This window comes from Poecilia reticulata, linkage group LG1 (genome assembly GCF_000633615.1).
Source record: "Poecilia reticulata strain Guanapo linkage group LG1, Guppy_female_1.0+MT, whole genome shotgun sequence".
Lineage (NCBI taxonomy): Eukaryota > Metazoa > Chordata > Actinopteri > Cyprinodontiformes > Poeciliidae > Poecilia > Poecilia reticulata.
In genome coordinates this window covers 24,397,758-24,416,088 of record NC_024331.1, presented here as the reverse complement: position 1 = coordinate 24,416,088, position 18,331 = coordinate 24,397,758, and the positions used below count along the sequence as shown (strand labels likewise).

General features: G+C 36.9%; 1 protein-coding gene across 2 annotated transcripts in view; it reads left to right on the top strand.

Moving 5' to 3' along the window:
- usp43a (ubiquitin specific peptidase 43a) overlaps positions 1-17,033 on the top strand; it is a 123,288-nt gene extending 106,255 nt beyond the window's left edge. For both annotated transcript variants that reach the window (XM_008414668.2, XM_008414659.2), the window contains 2 exons: positions 11,745-11,903; positions 12,000-17,033. In XM_008414668.2, the coding sequence (XP_008412890.1) occupies positions 11,745-11,903; positions 12,000-13,168 (1,328 nt within the window). In that variant the 3' untranslated portion in view covers positions 13,169-17,033. The remainder of the gene's footprint in view (positions 1-11,744; positions 11,904-11,999) is intronic.
- Positions 17,034-18,331: the final 1,298 nt, after the last annotated feature.

Genomic DNA, 18,331 nt, shown 5'->3' with positions numbered 1-18,331 from the left:
GACTCAGGTAGTAGATGAGAGCAGGAGAGTGGAAGCTAGTCCATGTACACACGCAGTGTTGTCAAAAACGGCGATTTAGCTGAACAGACAAAAGTTAGTCAGCCTGAGTAGTGCAGTCCATTAGGTYACAAGACCATAAACTAAGTTAATCTAACCGGCGAGCAGCGGCAGCAAGTCGCGCCAGCGTTCACTCCAAAACCGGAAACCAATTGTTAAAAGGTATCCCTTGTACTCCATAAGAAGCATAATCATGGGACTTCCGGGTGGCGCCATGTTGTAGAAGGTAGGAGAAAAGACTGCTCTGCGGAACACGATTAAAACTAGCGTTTAAACAAAGTAAAAACGGTAGAACATAAAGAAAACTCGCTCTTTAAGTAATATAGAACACTCATGGAAAATATGGTTAAGAAAGGAAAGAATACGGAAGAGAAAAGCGCAAAAGAAAAGAGTACCGGATTGGCGAAAGCACAGAGCCATGAAGCGGAGTACTCAGACCCGCCGAACGAGGACCGTGACTCGGCCATACTCTTCGAGCTACGAGGGCTGCGAAAAGAACACGCGGAAGCGGTATCAGACAACAAGAGAGCACTGACTCGACTCGAAACGAGCATTGGGGAGCTCATGGTCAGGACATGGACTTGTGTATTGAAAGAGCTCACCCCTCACTGGTGAATAAACCAAAGGACAGCTCGCCCCCCACCCCGAGAGCGATCATCGTACGCCTCTTGGATTATAAAATGAAGGAACGAGTGATAAAGCAGGCCTGGAAACAGAAGATCTGCTATGAAGGACAGACTGTTTGTTTCAACCAAGACTACACAATGGAGGTCCAAAAGAAAAGGAAGCAGGCGAGAGAAGTCATCAAACAGCTGAAGGAGAGGAATGTGAAGGCGCAGTCCCCCTATCCGGCCCAACTCAAAGTGTTTCTGGACACGGGAACAAAGATATTCAGCTCAGTGGAAGAAGCGGCGCCTATGCTGAAGGAGATGGGCATCAAGGTGAAGGAGGACAGAATGGAGAGAATCCACCACGTGATGGCGCAGACGGCAAAGGGGACCAGACACAGGGGCAAAAAGAGACTCCGAAATCACAGAGGCGGATCTGAGGGCACTCCAGAAAGTAATTGTCATAATTTGCAAAGAAAGGAGTGTGATATTCGTTTTAGAAAACAAAAAACGCTAGTTATAAAACAACGTACTAGATTACAGGATAATTGTGTTCATTAGAGAGTAGGATCGAGGAGTTTTAGTCTATAGGGCTTTAGACAACTACTAGAAAGTTGTTGATGCACACAGTGCTTGTTCATCAGAGAGAAGGCCACAGCTCTGATGTTGGGACTCTTGGAAGACGTTTGTTCATGTTCCAGTCATTGTTTTAGGGTTCTTGTCCCAATAAGTGTGTTTATATTACGTTTCCGTTTTTCATTTTCGGTTAAGGTTTTGTCTTATGTAGCATACTTTTCTTGTCAAAGAGGTGTCAGGTACAGCGCAGCCCCAGATATGGTAGTAATATGAATGGGCTAAATATAGTATCTTACAATGTCCATGGTCTGAACCACTCTATTAAACAAAAGAAGATTCTGACTCAACTAAAAAATTTACAGTGCTCAATAGCTTTATTACAGGAGACACACCTAACTGAGCACGAACACAAAAAGTTGAAAAGGGAATGGGTAAGTCAGGTATTCTATGCTTCATTTGGAAAAAGGAGGGGGACAGCAATTTTAATCAATAAAAGGATATTATTTGAAGTTGAAAAAGATCAAGGATAAAGAAGGAAGATATGTAATGATTGTAGGACGAATCGGTGATATAATTTCAATAATGAATGTATATTTACCAAATGAGGAGAAAGATGGTTTCCTGAAACAAATAGTCAATATATTAAAGTCAAGGTATTAAAATGTAACATAGAAAATATAACTATAAGTGACCATGCACCTATAAGGCTAACTTTAAATATAAATAAGGAACCCCGTTTCAGATATTGGAGAATGAATGTTTCAATCATGCCCAATGAAAATACGGTCAAAGAAATCAAGGAGTCATTTAAGGAATATTTTGAAATAAATGATAATGGGGAAGTTTCACCAACAATATTATGGGAAGGAGGAAAAGCATTGATAAGAGGGAAAATAATATAAATATCATCCAGAAGGAAAAAAGCTAGAATGAAAGAACAAAAGGAGTTGGAAAATAAGATCAAAGAACTGGAAGTTGAACATAAACTAGGGAATAAAAACGTAATAGGAGAGCTTAAAAAGACAAAAGATAAGCTAGAGGAGATACTAACTGTTAAAGCAGAAGGTGCTCTACGCTTTACAAATCAAAGATATTATGAAATGGGTAACAGGGCGAGTCGCCTCTTGGCATTTCAACTTAGGAAAGCCCAAGTAAATAGACACGTCCCCAAAATAAAACACCCCTCAACTATGCAGACTAAAACACAACCCAAAGAAATAGCTGAAGCATTCGCAGACTATTATAAAAAACTATATGATGATTCGGACAGCAATACTCAGGATGATGAAACATCCTCTTTTTTCAAAAGAATGAGCCTCCCAACTTTGTCAGAAGAAGAGTTGCTAGAAATGACCCGACCTATAACTTCACAGGATATTCTGAACGTTATTAAAAAACTCAAAAATAATAAAGCCCCGGGCACAGACGGATTGCCAGGGGAGTTTTATAAAACATTTAAAGAAGAACTAACGCAAGTATTATGTAAGGTGTTTAACTATGCACTAATGGCGGGGGACCCCCCTAAAACATGGTCTGAAGCCATTATATCTGTAATTTATAAAGAGGGTAAAGACCCAACTATGTGCGAAGGATATAGACCCGTGAGTCTATTATGCAATGACCTAAAAATACTAACAAGTATAATGGCAGAAAGAATGCAGAAACATATAGCTAAATTGATCAACCCAGACCAAACGGGATTTATTCCAGGCAGGCAGGGAGCAAACAACATTAGAAGAACACTAAATGTAATGTCATATACAAAATTTAAATTACAACCCTCCCTCTTGATTAGTTTGGATGCCCAAAAGGCTTTTGACAGGGTAAAATGGAGTTTTCATTTGGGTTCAAATGGGTTAGGTTTACCTGAATTAAAGAACTATTACTGGGCTGCTCATTTGAGAGCCATAGCTCTATGGTTAGCAAAGGATCATGAGATGATATGGATAGATATGGAACAAAGAGCCTGCCCAAAACTGTCCCTAGATATACTGCCCTTTACAACAAAGATGGTTCAAAGAAATCTTAAGATTAAAAACTATTGGGTTAAGGAAACAATTAATATTTGGTCAAGAATAAAAAAGAAATGTAACCTTCCTGACTCTATATCAAAAATTTTAAAAATGGCTAAGAATCCAGATTTTATCCCAGCTTCTATGGATACAAGGTTTGAGAGTTGGACAAAAGGAGGACTGGTATTTATAGCACAGCTCTTTAAAGGGTCAACGATGAAATCTTTTGAACAAATTCAAAAGGAATTTAATCTACAAAAAACAGATTTTTATAGATTTCTACAACTTAGACATTATATCCAAAACCATAGTGACTGGCAGAAACTTTCAGCAGAAATGACCAAGACAGAAAAATTTTTATTATAAATAGCAAAATGTGAATCAAAAAAGGCCTCATCTCAAAAATATACAAAAGCCTGCAATATGAATCCAATGTTAATAATAAAGAAATTAAGGAGAAATGGGAATTGGAGGCTAATATAATACTAGCAGATGAGGATTGGGAAGAAACATTTAGCTCTGGACACAAATGAACAAACAGTCCGACATGGAGGGAGTTTGATTGGAAAGTTTGATGCGTTTCTTTAGCTCCCCAATCATCACATCTAAATATGCTAAAACATCCCAGCTTTGTTGGAGAAACTGTGGAAAGGTGGGGGATTTTACTCGTATATTTTGGGATTGCCCGAAGGTGGTCGAGTTTTGGAAAAATGTCCAAACGGATATAAAAAGTATTTTGGGCATTCAATTAGATCTGGATATATCTGTCTATATATTAGGAATAATACCCCCTGACATGATCAATAAAGAGAAAAAGTACCTGATCAGAGTTTTGCTTCTGATTGCTAAAAAGTGTATAACATATAATTGGTTAAGGCCACAATCTCCCAATATTACACAGTGGCGAGATGGGATTAAAAAAGTCTATATAATGGAAAAAACAACATCAAGACTACAACTTAAGATGGGGACCTTTGAAACAAGATGGAGACCTATAACTAAATTCATACTGTAACCTTGACACCTCTTTTTTTTAATTTTTTTTTTAATAATACTTTTTTTATTTAGTTTTTTCATGTACTTTTCAAATTTAGTTTGTATTATCACTATAATGCACCTTCATTACTTGAGTTTGTACTGTGTTTCTATTGTGTGTATATGTTGATGTAAAACAGTTATTGAAAATAAAAAGTAAAAAAAAAAAGAAGCATAATTATGTGAGGCAGAATTGAAAATAAACTAATAATTGTATTAATACCAAATACTGCAGTCATGCAGATGGATTTTGGTTCTGTAGTCAAGTAGTAGGAGAATGTTTTTCTCACAGCGTGCGCCACGGTTCCTTTAGAAATGAAAAAATTGTTTCACTGAATTTAAATATTGTGTCAATCAGGCAAGGCAATGAATTTAAATACAAAATGGACTCAATTATGTTCTTTGTGATTGTTTTTGTTATAAACCACAGGAGATGTAATTATTTAGTCTTGTTTCTCTTTAGGAAAGCGTCAGTCGATGTGATTTTGCTGCCACTTGGAAAAGTTTCTTCTGAGTGATGAAAACAATTAAACTTCAGAAACAAGACACTTCAACACTTTGGGGTTGATTGCCAGAATGAGTAACCCACCTGTATTTTTCACAGCTTTAACGTATGTTTTGAGTTGAGGTTGATTTTCTAGTTTTGTTCAAGCTTTACCAGCGTGCTGGTGTCTTTGCTGTGAAATCAAAGAGACCACTGTACTCAGGGATGTAGGAATAGAAATAGTTATTCTTTTCATTATTCATTTTCACCGGTGTCTTGTTATCCAATCAGCCTACTTCTATGGTTCTATTCCTCCTTTTTTTATTGAACTTTTTTTTTTCTTTGCTCAAAATATAAAGTCCCACCATGTAGATAATACTGGGATGTGGAAAGAATTTCATATTATTTTCTAATCCACATTTTAAAACATTCACTGTAACTTCTTTTATTTTTATTTATTCCTGCAAAAGCAAATCTGCTCACATTTCACCAAGATCTAACAAGGTATTGTGGTATTTTTAATGCAATTTATTACATCAAAGGTTATCAACACACTCGGATATCAGAACATTTTTATTCTTGTTGAACACGCACTTTGTTTCCAAAGCTTTTCCACCAAGAAGAGGTCAGATCCTGTGTTTCCATCTCTGTATTGATTAATTTCAGTATAATCGACATGTCACTGTGCAAACATGTCTTTACTAATTTAAAAGACACTGTAATTTTATTTATTTATTTGAACGTAGTATGATTTGGTTAAACGAGTTGAGTTTTGAGTCTGAATGTAAGCAGAGGGGGATGATCAGTACTACAGATCGGAGTGGCTGAATGGTGCTGAGACGCCTGGGGGAGGACGGACTGAAGGAGCGACAGATGAGGTGGCGAGGAGGAGGTTATGAATAGGTTTTGAAAACTTTCTTGAATTACATTCTGACCGGAAGCCAATGCAGCTGCTGTGGTAGAAAGAAGGAGTCGTGATTATAACGTGAGCCGCTGAATGTTGAACCATCAAAGTTTGAGAGAAAGAGCAAAAAGGAAGAGAGAGTTATGATCATCACTGATGGACAAAGTGAGATGGATTAGGGAGGAACAAATCTGGTTTATGTTGTGGACTGAGGATGACACCTAAACTCTTAACAGGAAGACAGGTGGAAACAGAAAAGCTGTTTAGGTAGTATTAACTAAAGTACATTCAAAGCTGCCGCAATATACAAATAGAGCTGTCAGACTGGCTTTCAGTGAGCTACAGAGGGAGAATGTCTGAATGAGATCAGTTTTTCAAAGAAGATTTAACAGATGCTTACAAGTTGGCCAAGCATGTCAATCATCAGCTACATTTATAAGTTTAATCATAAAACATGAATTTAGCTCCGAATGCTTAGCTGTTGAACGGTGAACGTGAATAATTTCAGGTCAACTTTGATGAAACAAATGTAAAAAAAATAAATATCGCTGTCTGTGGTGTCTGCACTTTAAAGTCTATTTTCATATTGTTTTACTTTTTAAAGATGTCAGTGGAGATGACAGAAATCAGGTTTCCATGTTGGTGCTGAAATGAATTAATAGGAAATGAATGTCGTCATTACATTTCTAGGGGACCATCATGTCTCACATAATCTGTATTCTGTAGCCAGTTTTTCTTGTTTTTTCCGCCGGTGCTCCAGGTGCGATTGTTCAATTTAATTAGATTTTCCTTCATTACCTCACAGGCGTGTGTCCTTTAACGCAACTTTTTAACATTTTAATTTTCATTCCGTTATTTCACCTTGAAGTGAGATAAGGAGAAGTTCAAAACTCATCACTGTTAACATAAATTATGTACTGAATCCTGACTTCATTTGAATTCTGTTTAATTTGTACTTATTTATACACAGTATTTTAACTTTATTTGACAGAGGTAATTGTATATTGGGAGAATTTAAAATATATTGGTAAATAATAATTCCATATAACAATTATCGGCTTAAACAATAGTGACCTTAATCATTAAGCTTCAGCAAAAACAAAGAAAATTGTTCAAACTGGAAAGGTTTACAGATAATTGTGCAACAATCTGGTTCATGACTGTTGGAGGAAAACTAGAACAGAAATAGCCAAAATGAAACAACAGCAAAGTGACAGGCGATCGAGGCATGCAGATACACACAAAAGTAAAAATAACAGGACCAAAAAACTGAATTAAGAACAACATACTGTACAGTAAAGGCAGAATTACAACATAAAACACTGTGTAGTAACAAACACGCTATGCTAGCTGTTGCTGTAAGGAGGCACTTTTTCAAATAGTGTTTTCATCATTTTACCCTTAATGATGAAATTATAATTTGAAAACCGTTCTTGTATTTCTTGAGGTTATATCCGCCTCATATTAGAGTTTCTGATAATCTGAAACATTTAAGTGGAACAAAAAGCAAAACCAGAAGAAGTCTGTAAGCATTTCTTCAGCTTTATTATGCTAAAGGTAATTAAGTTAAGCTGCACTGACGTGAGCGCTGCCACCAAAGCATAAAGTCTTTTATAATCCGTGTCACTTTTTTTTGTGTAAAAAGCTTTCTTAAGATATTTTCTTTAACCAGTTGGTGCCGATTAATATAATTATTGCTTCCGTCCATAGAAAGTGGTTTTGTACCCGTTGACAGCTAGTGCTTTCAAGTCGAAATGACAGAGGAAAAAAAATTATGCATCTTGGGCTCTTTACAGAGGAACTTAACATTTAGTTGATGTAACTCTGCAGGCGGGTAGATCGGGTTCACAGAGTCTGTCGCCATGGTAACTGGCACAGAGTTCACACCTCTACTTTCAGGAAGTTTCCTCGTCCGAGTTAAAAACCTCAGCTATTAGAAAGAGACTCTGGGATGTCTGCTGACTCTTGTATCCTCTTTGTAAATTACCTAGTTTAGCTTGTTTGCTATTCTAATTTAAAGTTATTTGCCAATCCATTTGCCATGAACACTTTTTAAAAGAGAAACTTTGACAGTGAAAATGAAAATACCGTATTTTTTGGACTATGGAGCGCACCTTACTATAAGCCGCATCTACAAAGTTTTTTTTTTTTTTTTTTATAAACTGGAAACGTACATAAATAAGCCGCACCGGGCTATAAGCCGCATGGTGCAAAGAGTGGGGGGAAAGTAACGGCTTATAGTCTGGAATATACGGTATTTTCCCTCACAGGGATGGAAGAAGTTTTAGACCTAACAAGAATCAAATGGCATTTACAAACAATCTAAAAAATAATTTTAAAAATCCATGTCAGCCACTGAAGAGATGGATGGATGTTAAGTCACTGATTACCAAATTTGAACGGTGAAAACGTTTTATGATTTAGTCTGAATGGTCAGTCATTTGTTGCCAGCAACTGCTCATTTTCCTGCAGTCTTTTCTCTAGGAATGCTGTTTGTTGAAGGTTGCAAGTCATCAGGAGGTATTTCTGGCAGCATTATGTTCTTGTTTGAACAATGATTTTTCAAGCAAGGGCACAGCTTTCATAATGGCATCTTTGTCAGGCATGCAGCTCTGGCATGCGGCTTTAGAAAGCACAAACAATTCTGAAAGGTATTTTGTAAAATGACTAATACAATACAGTGATGCCCCATATTAACAACCAAGGACTAAACTCAGTAGGAGTGTGTTAGCTTGTGAGCACGAGTTTGGCCATCTGAAATGACAGATTACACAGGTTCATAAAGTATTTGTATGTTTGAAGATCAGTGAGGATATGAAAAAGCTGGTATTTTGTGTTCATTTAAGTCAAGTTGTCTTGTTTGTCAAACATTATGCCTTAGTAACAACAGCTTCATTTTACTGATAAATAAATTACATTTTATCTTTTCACTTTAATAATACTGAACTCTGAAGAGGGGTTTACATGTGTTGCCTTAAAATGACACTTTTATTTGGCACCACTCCTTTAATGTCAAGTTTCCTTTAAGGTTTTATGAAGTGTAATAACACAGTAGCATATTATAGCAGTGGTATTAAGATTGGGTCATTCAGTAATCCTCCACCTGTGTGAAAGCCTACAACAGGGCTGTCAAACTCATTTTTATTTTGGGCCCCATCAACATCCAGAAAGTCCTCAAAGGGCCAGTGGTGACAGCTCTACCCATTAGCAAACCGTTAAGTATTAATATCTCTACATTCGATGAGTACTTCTTAAAATTAAACTATCTATGTGTCTCCCTGGAGTCCAGAGCGCCGCTTAAAAAGCGTTGAGTTTGACGCATGTGCCCTAGAGTAAAAGACCTACAGGGCGCTGGTCCCTTACTGCACAAAAATACATCACTCATCCATTTTTATCCTTAATTCATTCCTCTCAGTGCCATAAGGGGCTTGTGTTTATATCCAGTGGATGGCAGACAAAAAGCTATGGGACAATAACCAAACGCCACACAGAAATATCCTGACCTTCCTGTGACCCTGCAGCCACTACACTGGTGTGTAGTCAAAATATTTTGTGTTTAGCAGACTCTTAAAATTAGTTTTTCAGGGATTTTTTTCAATGATGTCTACTTAAATATCCAGCTATGTAAATAATAAAGATGTTTATCTCATTATTGAAATAGTGCAATGACTCTTAATCAAAAATTAAACTTTGCCTTCTCAGTTTATAAATTACCACATTTAAACTTGACCATAAGCTCTAGTTAGTTGTCTTTCATGACATTAGTTTTCCATTGTAAGGTTTAATGATCATTTTGTGTTTTTAAATAAATTTCATATTGATTAACCTTTAAGTAATTTGATACATTATGCTGCTGAAATACCATTTATTGGTACAACTAACTAGATCAACAACATCTCCTCTCATTTCTGATTATCCAAATGTAATAGAAAGATTACATGACCAATGGCTTGACATTTAATGTAAAGGAAAAAAAAGTCTTAAGTTGGTTGCCTGTTTGACAGCAAGACAGATAATTGACATATCAGTCATGTTGGATGTTTTTAATATATTTTTTAAAATTTATCTTAAAATTTTTGGTTGCTGTCACTCAAATGTGGTTTTTCTCTTGTTTTCTTGTTTTAAATTAAAATTATGGATTTCTATAAAAAGAAATCAACCTGAACACTAACTTTGATCAACTAGAAATCACGTGCACCTTCTCATATCACTAAGAAAAATGACAAAACTGTCTTTTTTCTGCAGTCTTTTAAAATAAATTGAGAGTTTCTGTGTCACTCAGTGGGACAAAAGACGAATTGTAAAGCTCTGAAAATGTCTAATTTTGGAGACAGAGTACTGAAAGAAAAATGATTAGATACCTCATTGGGCTCAATCACATTGTTATGGAAATAGTTTCCCTGAATGAAACTGCTGTGTGAGCTGCTGCAGCTTGTTGGCATCTGACGTACGGAAGTATACTGCTCAAAAAAAATAAAGGGAACACTTCAGTGTTCACTTAAATGTTAAAGTGTTCCCTTTATTTTTTTGAGCAGTGTATATTTGATGCAAAGGTATTTATTTGTACCTTGTAACTGTGAAGTTGTAAAGTTGAGAGTAAAATATTGCAGGAGTTTTTTGTTATTGTAGTTTTTTTCACAAATACAAAACAGTAGTTACGACATCTTAAATTAAAATGTACCAGTCCAGCATATTTGGAGTAAAACTAATTCACACACTGGTTAACATCTTCACACAGACACATGTATTACAAAAAATGTTCACTAGCACAGACACAAGTGAGTGAATGCAACTGCACAAAATCTCTGAGAGTCACAAATGGACTCGGTATTAACAACCCAAAATACCAACTTTAGGGCCTGGAAGTTATATTCAGATACTAGTTTCCGAAGCTTTCAGTGGAGGTTGATTTTTAGCACTTTTTGGCATTTTTTTCTTTTTGGTTCATCTTATAAATTCTAACAAAATGCTTAGAGATTTGTGACTGTAATGTGAAAAAGTTGAAGGAGCTTGAAAAGTTTTGCAAATAGTTACAAAATGCGCTTCAAATTGGGTACTTAAAATGAACAAAGGTGTGATAAACTGTGCTAATTAACCAGGCTAATGCATTTGGGGTTAAAGTTTGTGACACAAAGCCTTGAGAATAATCTCGTAATAAAAGAGGAAATCAACTGGTCCAGTATGGCAGCTGCTGAATAAAGCGTTGGTGAAACATTTATTCAAATACGCCGTATTTGAACAGGCAGAGAAAATGTCTTCAGAGCACAAGCTAAAGGCACATAGCAGCTGTCCAGAATGACTGTTTGCTTAGAGATTTAGGTCACTGCAGGTCATCATCGAACAAGGGAACCAGGATCAGCAGCTGTTGTCAATCAGCAGAAAAGATGAAGCTAAACTACAACCACTCACGTACCTCTACTGTCAGGCTGCCTTCAATGCAGAATGAAAGCTTTAATTCAGCGAAGGGATTCAACCTTGGCTCATAGGAAAGGCTGAGATTGACCTTTTTTCATTTTGCCCTGTTGCTGTGAGCAGTGCAACATCTGACCCCTGAGTGAATCTGACAAAGTATGTTTTTATCAAGATATTCACACATAAGTCAGTAAAGTGCATTTTCTTACCAGCCTCTCGTTGCCACGTTCCCTCTTTGATCTCTATGGAAGCTTTCAAGTCTTTTAAAAATACTTTTGACTTTAATTTCAAGAAAAAAAAATCCTATATTGTAAGGCTTTTAGTAATAAGACTTGTGCCTTCTGTATGAGAAATTAAAAATGTAGGACGGCACTTAATGACTTGATATGCATTGATGTAATAACTTTTCCCTTTCATCAAAAGCATTTTTTTTTATTAAATGTTAAAATGACTAGTGTAAATATTCAAAATGCTGCTGCCAGAGGCCTGACCAACACAGAGAAAACTGGTCATGACAAAGTTGTCCTCTAACTGCTCTTGGGTTTTTTCAGAGTTTCTGTTTGGGTGTAATGTTTTTTTCTTTACAGACGTTCCTTTATTTTTGCTGTATTTTATCATTGTAATAATCATTTTGGGTTTTTTCCCTCTGATCTTAGGATCCATAAGTTCATCAGTGTCGGACCACTGGCTAATCAGACTAACAGGGGAGAGCAAGAGAGGCAGCTTGGTCTCTCCTTCCTCCAACAACATCTCGTCTTTATCAGACCCTGCAGAGCCTCCCGTCTTCCACAACAAAGACTTTGAAGAAGAAAGGGGTGAGTTACAATCTTCCAGTATTTGCTATTTTTTTTCCCAAGGTCTCGCTTTTGAATATTAACTCTGTACCATTTCCGTTTTCTCATCATCATCAGGTGGCTTTGAAAGCCGCCCGTTTGTGCGAGGGCTTCAGGGACGCAGCGTAAGTATGAGAGTTCCCTCCAAGCCAAAAGAGAGCCTGAGCAAAAAGTTTCCTTTGCGCTGGTCCCTCGGTTCAAAAGAGAGACGAAAACCTGAGCAAGCGTCTCCTGCAGCGCAAGACCCCGACCCTGCAGAGCTAGTGGAGTACTTGGAGTCTGGTCGGCGACCCCGGTGCACCAAGGATTCAATAGTAACCGTGATGAATGAGTCGCGTAGCAGCAAAAAGCCCTCTGTGGGTCGGGCAGCCAGTGTCCGATCTGCAACTGTTGGCAGTATGAGTTGTGTTGGCAAGATGGAAGAAGAGCCGCATTACACTCAGGTTCCAGAGGGACAGAGAAGGCCATCGGAACGACCGTCAGAGAAGACATCTGGGAAGACGGCCAGTCTGAGACGGAAAAAGGAAAACGTGGCAAAAGAGGAGAGCTCAGGGAATATGAGCGCTAGCTCTGGTAGCAACACCCTTTCCAGGAGGAAGGAGGGCAGGAGGGAGAGCTCTGCTAAAGCTTCACAAGATTCAGAGAGAAAACTGAGTTCCAGCACCGGAGTTCGTCCCAGTTACAGCATGTCGAGTCTTCAGGATGGAACTCTAAGAAGACAAAAGGGAGACAAAGCGAATAAGGATCACCACAACTCTGAAGCAGACAAGTCAAAGACAACAAAAGATGAAGTGCCCAAGAGTCAAGACAGTCTCTTGTCGTTTCTGAAAGGCAACTTCCTGAAGAAGGATAAGGACTCTAAAAAGTCCAAGGGTGGTGAGTCAGGAAGAAAAGGTGGTGAGGAGGAAGGCAGGAGGACTTTGTCCAAGATGTCATTACCTAATGGAGCAGCTGGAGGAAGAACTGGAGTGGAAGGAAGCAAATCAAATAGTTCAGGCCGTCGGACTGATGAACTGGCAAACGGAAAGTCAGGACGCTCCACTGCTGACATCAGGCGCTCGCAGAGCTCCTCCAACATCCCCACCAAAGCAGAGCAAAGCATTCGCAGGACAGCGTCCTTACATCGTAACGGGATGTCCACAACGCCAGCACAGCGTCTGACCTCAGACAAACAGTCTCTGCAGAGGAATCGCTACAGCACAAACTCACTGGGCCGCAAGAAGACCGTCCCCGAGTCCAGCTTCTGACGCACAGAAGAGACGGGGGCGTCTTTTTGTTCAAAGCAATAGAGCTTTACTTACAATGAAGGGATTTAGTGTTCCCAGAAAATACACAACTCAAGTGGTTTGCACAATAAAGAGCTGGAACCTGAACTCTAAAACCTGTGGCCTCCCCATTAAGACATATCAGTGGGAACATATTTTATCAGTACTATATTATGTTTTTATGATTTAAAAGAAGTGCCTAAGCAACACAAATGCAGTTATAATGATTTATTTTTGTCTATATCATCCTGGACTAATTTCCTACTAATGCAGTATGAATGTTGAAAGACGTTGCTCCATTTTTAACTCGAATGGTTTTATCATCAGGGCACAATGACTGTGTTCACTTATAAGAATGTATTTTCTCTACTTGATCAACAGCAGTGCTTTGAGGCCGTGTTTTCTGATTATTGTTTGATGAAACCTTTATGCATCGAATCATCTCCATATGGTTAACAATGCGGGTGTGATTATTCAGTGCTTTAACCTTCAGCGATTGCCTACTGTGAAGAAAGATATTAATATATGATGTAACGAAGAATGTTTTGTTTTTTTTAAACATAACACTATATTTTTTTTCAGGACTTGAGCCGCTGCTTTTTTTTCTGTAACCCCTTCACGATGTTTTTTTTGTTTGTTCATAATTCAGTGTTTTGCTTGAACTCTAAAAACTTTTGATGCATACATTTATCTGTGGGAGTACGGTGGTGAAGCACCTGGAAGAGACGGAGAGGTTTTCTTCTTCTTTTTTTTATTTTTTCTCCCGTCTTTGCTCAAAATGCAGACATGTAGCTAAACTGGTTCTTTGTTTGCTGCTGATGTTATTTATGGTGGTAGAAAACTGTCAGCGTCACCAAAACCTAAGACGTTTAAGTTTATTTCATGTTTCTGTATAAATCATTCCATGCACTATTTTCACGTGATTTTACATTTGCTTTTACTGCGTCCTTCTTGTCTTACAAACGGAGTAAATGACTGGAAATATTGCAACAGTTAAAAAAAAAAAAAAATCCCAAATTCTCCAACCTGTTTTAGTCCAAGCTGAATCTTAAAAGAAGAAATTTGCGTTGCTACACATAATTTTATAAAACTGTTTCCATCGGTTTGTGCACCTCGCTCCCGTACTTCATCAAAGTAGCAAAAACCCTGATGGATTTGCACTGCAGCCCTCGGGCAACTGGTTCAGTCATCAGCTGTAATCACCTCTATGTTTTTCATTTAAAGGAAAAAAAAAACATTTTTAAATCTCTGTGTTGAATACTAATAACAGTGTTTTGCATTTAGTGTAAGCTCAAGGGTGCTGCTGCCAACTCGGACAACTTTGATGTCTGATGCCGGACAACTTTTTCCTGCATTTACCTGGGAAATTTTCTAACATTTTAATCAGCTGAAAATATGTCATCAGTTGTGTAACCCAAATGTTTGTATTTAGACACTGGTTGCCCTACTCAAGATATTAATTTTGCATTTATTTTAATACATTAAAACTCCAAAGAGGAGCCAAAGCACGGCTAAGGTTGTAGCTGATTTTTTTTTTTTTTTTTTGGGAAGCTTAACATTTTATCTCAGTCTAATATTCATTAGGCTGTAGTAGAGTAGAGATGGGTTAAAGCTGAACATAAAAAGCACTTTCATCATCTGTCAAGTGGCCAAATTGTCACATCAAAAGAGGATTTTCAAAAGATGCTTTTTTTAAAATAAAAAGTCTTTATGTTTTAGGATAAGAAGAACAAAAACAGGAAAAATGCTCAAAGCCTTTGTTGACATTATTGTTAATATTATCAAACTGAAGGCCTGGGGGCCAAATCCGGTCCACCACAGCTTCTTATTTGGCCCTCTGTACACAAGACCACATAAATAGTTTTCAAGATATAGAATTGTGCTTAAATATTTTATTAATCAAATCAAGACACTTTTTTAATCTGTATACTCAAACGTACAGATTTGTATTCATATTTTAACAGTTGGTTAACGGGTGCCTTGAAAGTTTAATTGAAACAGAAACAATAAAAACACACAACATAAAAATGGCACTGATTTTATTTTGAGCACAAAAAAGCCAAAATGTGCATTTCTTTTTACATTAATGTCTTAATCTGATGCCAGATAGCAGTTTCTGTTTCAAACAGAAAATACGTTAACCATCTTTTTACACAAAGAACTGAAAAAACACCAGCCTCAGTAAAATAGTAAGTATTTATGTCCATGATGCATAGAGCACAACATTCCCCTTGTACATTGCTGAGAAAGTTTTTCCACCTTACAGATTTATTTCATGTTTTTATTTGTGTCACATTTACAAGTTTCAAATCATTCTAAACATTTTATCATCAGACGGTGACAATCTGACTAAATGCAAGTAGTTTTCAAATATTGTTTTATTTAATAAGTGAAGTTAAAACAACCAACTTGGCTCTGTATGAAAAAGGGATTGTCCCCATGTTGTAACTTGAATTAACTTTGATTGAAATCACTTCAACAAACCCGTCTGACAACATGAAGTAGGCTGAAATATCCCCAAACCAACATATAATGCTCCAATCTACAGGATTTATTAAACAATAAGGAACTGATTTACGACACCTGATCTACACCTGGAGTTTGAGACACAGTGAGAGATTTTATCCACAAACACAGTAAACAAAATCTCCCCAAGAACACATTGAAAAGTCACACTCATCTTTTGAATAGCATCCATCCATGGCAGAGTCTCAGAGGTAAAAAAAAAATTAAAACATTTCTGACAAAAACAAAAGACTAGTCACACATTTACCAAATCACAATGTAATAATCCTGGATGACTCACTTTAATTGACGGAATTTAAATTCTGCTCTCTACCAGAAAATACAGAAGAGAATGAAGGGATGAGTTTTTTTTTTTTTACAGTGGGCCCACTTGATTTTTATAGTGTTTTTTTTTCCTTATTGAACTTAAAAGCTGTATTTTGAATTTATGTAGATGACCTTTGTCTGACTTTAAGATTTCTTCAATGTTTTTAAAACCTTAACTGTGACCAAAAAAAGTAAAGAGATCTGGAGATGGGATCCTCTTTCACGCCACTATGAATCCTCCTGTCTGTTTCTGTGTGATTATGATTAATATGCAGGTTCAGTTGTAGCTGCTGCAGTCGATGAGGCTGCAAAATACCTTTACACGGGCATTCATTTTTAAGTTTTCTTTTTCCTTCTTTTTTTTAATTCTTTTAATTTGCTTGAATTGAACTTTTGGAATGAGAGGTGTCTTTTGATACGTTTAAAAGTTTGCTTTTAATAAAAGAAGCATAATTAAATACATGAAGGTGTTTCATGTGAAGTACTTCAAATTCTTTTCTTTTTTTTTAAGCGGTGGTTTGGTGTAAACAAATTTCTTTTGGAGTTTGTATTAAATAGTTTGTAGAATCTGATTCCTAACTCTGAACTTTGAAAATAAGATTATTGCAATAGTTATAACTTTGTCTGAATAAATCGGTATGTAATATTACGCACAGTGTGATGATTGTTGAAATATGTTGACAAATGAACAAATATCTGAACTCTAAAATGGTATGATTGTTTCTTAATCTGCAGAACATAAGGGCTCTTAAAATCTGATAATTTTGTCTTTTTTATATATATATATATATATATTTTTTTTTTTTTTTGTCATTTCATTGCGATACTGTTTGTGGTGATTAATCATCAATTTGGTCAATTAGGCAGTGGTACCATTGTGTATATTTTTTAAAGATTGTGAAAAAGATTTATTTTTGTAAAATTTTGTACATCTTTGATAAACGGATTTATGAAAACACTACTGCAACGATGTAAACGTTACTGAAAATACACGATTAAACCAGAGTTTCCGGCTCTTCTTTCGAGGATGTTTGGAGGGATTTGGCTGCGATCTTTGCAAAGCTGCGAGTGACGAAGGGGATTCTTAGATTTGACATTCCCAGCGAAAGACAGAAAAGGTCAAAATCCTCTTGGCACGTTTTTAAGAACAAAATGAGACGTGCGTTTGTCGGTGCAGCTCTCTTCTCCAGGCCTCTTTCTTTGTTTCCGATAATCAGAGCATGCAAAGAGAAGAGCAATCTTTCTAATCTTGTCCAGGTTAAATTTATGCAAAGCCTTCCTAACTAAATCCTGTGTCTCTCTCTTATTTCTTTAAACTTATTGTGAGCATTAATAGGTAGAAAATGTGTATTGGTTTACATTTTTAAGTGCAATTCATCTGTTGTTAAAACGAACATTTGCTCTTCTAAGTTTTATTCTTCATTTAAGTTTTGATCTCTGACCCTAAAACGTCCAAAAAACTGCAAAGAATCTCTACTGCACTAATACTGACCATGAGATTGAGAGAAAATTCTTTCATTGATTTAAAAAGTGAAATGGAAGATCTCATTTGTGACTCAAAATGTGACTCCAAAATTATGTTTTAAATTTGCCATGTCTGTTCTGGCAGACCAAGCCGGCCACAGGGTGACCAGGCTGTCGGTTCCTTGCTGAGCCCAATTTCAGCCAACTGCTGTTTTCTGCTTTTACTGATTGAGAGTAAAAGCAGGCATTTTATTATGTGCGGTTTAAAATTGTGGGGTGCAGAAGCCCTCGGTGATTCTATCCATCTTCATTCAGATCATGTCTCCTGCCATCTCCAGGCTCGCCGTGACCTCTTTCTACATTTAAAGTTATAGCAACCACTTAATGTAATGGTTCATTACACACTCGATGTGTAAACCTCCCAGCCAGGGGAGAAAGTAGTTTTAAATTCTTGGGGGTACTATGACAAAATAAATAAATAATAATAATAATATGTACATATTTATATATACAGCCTTGATTTTGGGTTTTATATATTTTCTTTTCTGCAGAAGTCAGGAAAATCTAAAGCATGCTAAACGTCTCTGGACATCCTGAAGGTAAACATCGACTGACAAGAAGACGGACACACCTGAAAACACATTGAATTATATTATGAATGAATTCTGACACTTTTAAGTTATTTGCAACACCCTGACTAACATTARTGCATGTATATTCGGCACTATTACAAGTTTTATAGTAGTTTAATACAAAAATYCTCTTTGGMTCATGTGCACCGTCTGAGCCACCTGCTTTCCTCCCGCTGCAAGGCGGAGATCAGCTTCTCCTCCACACAATCGCAGCTTT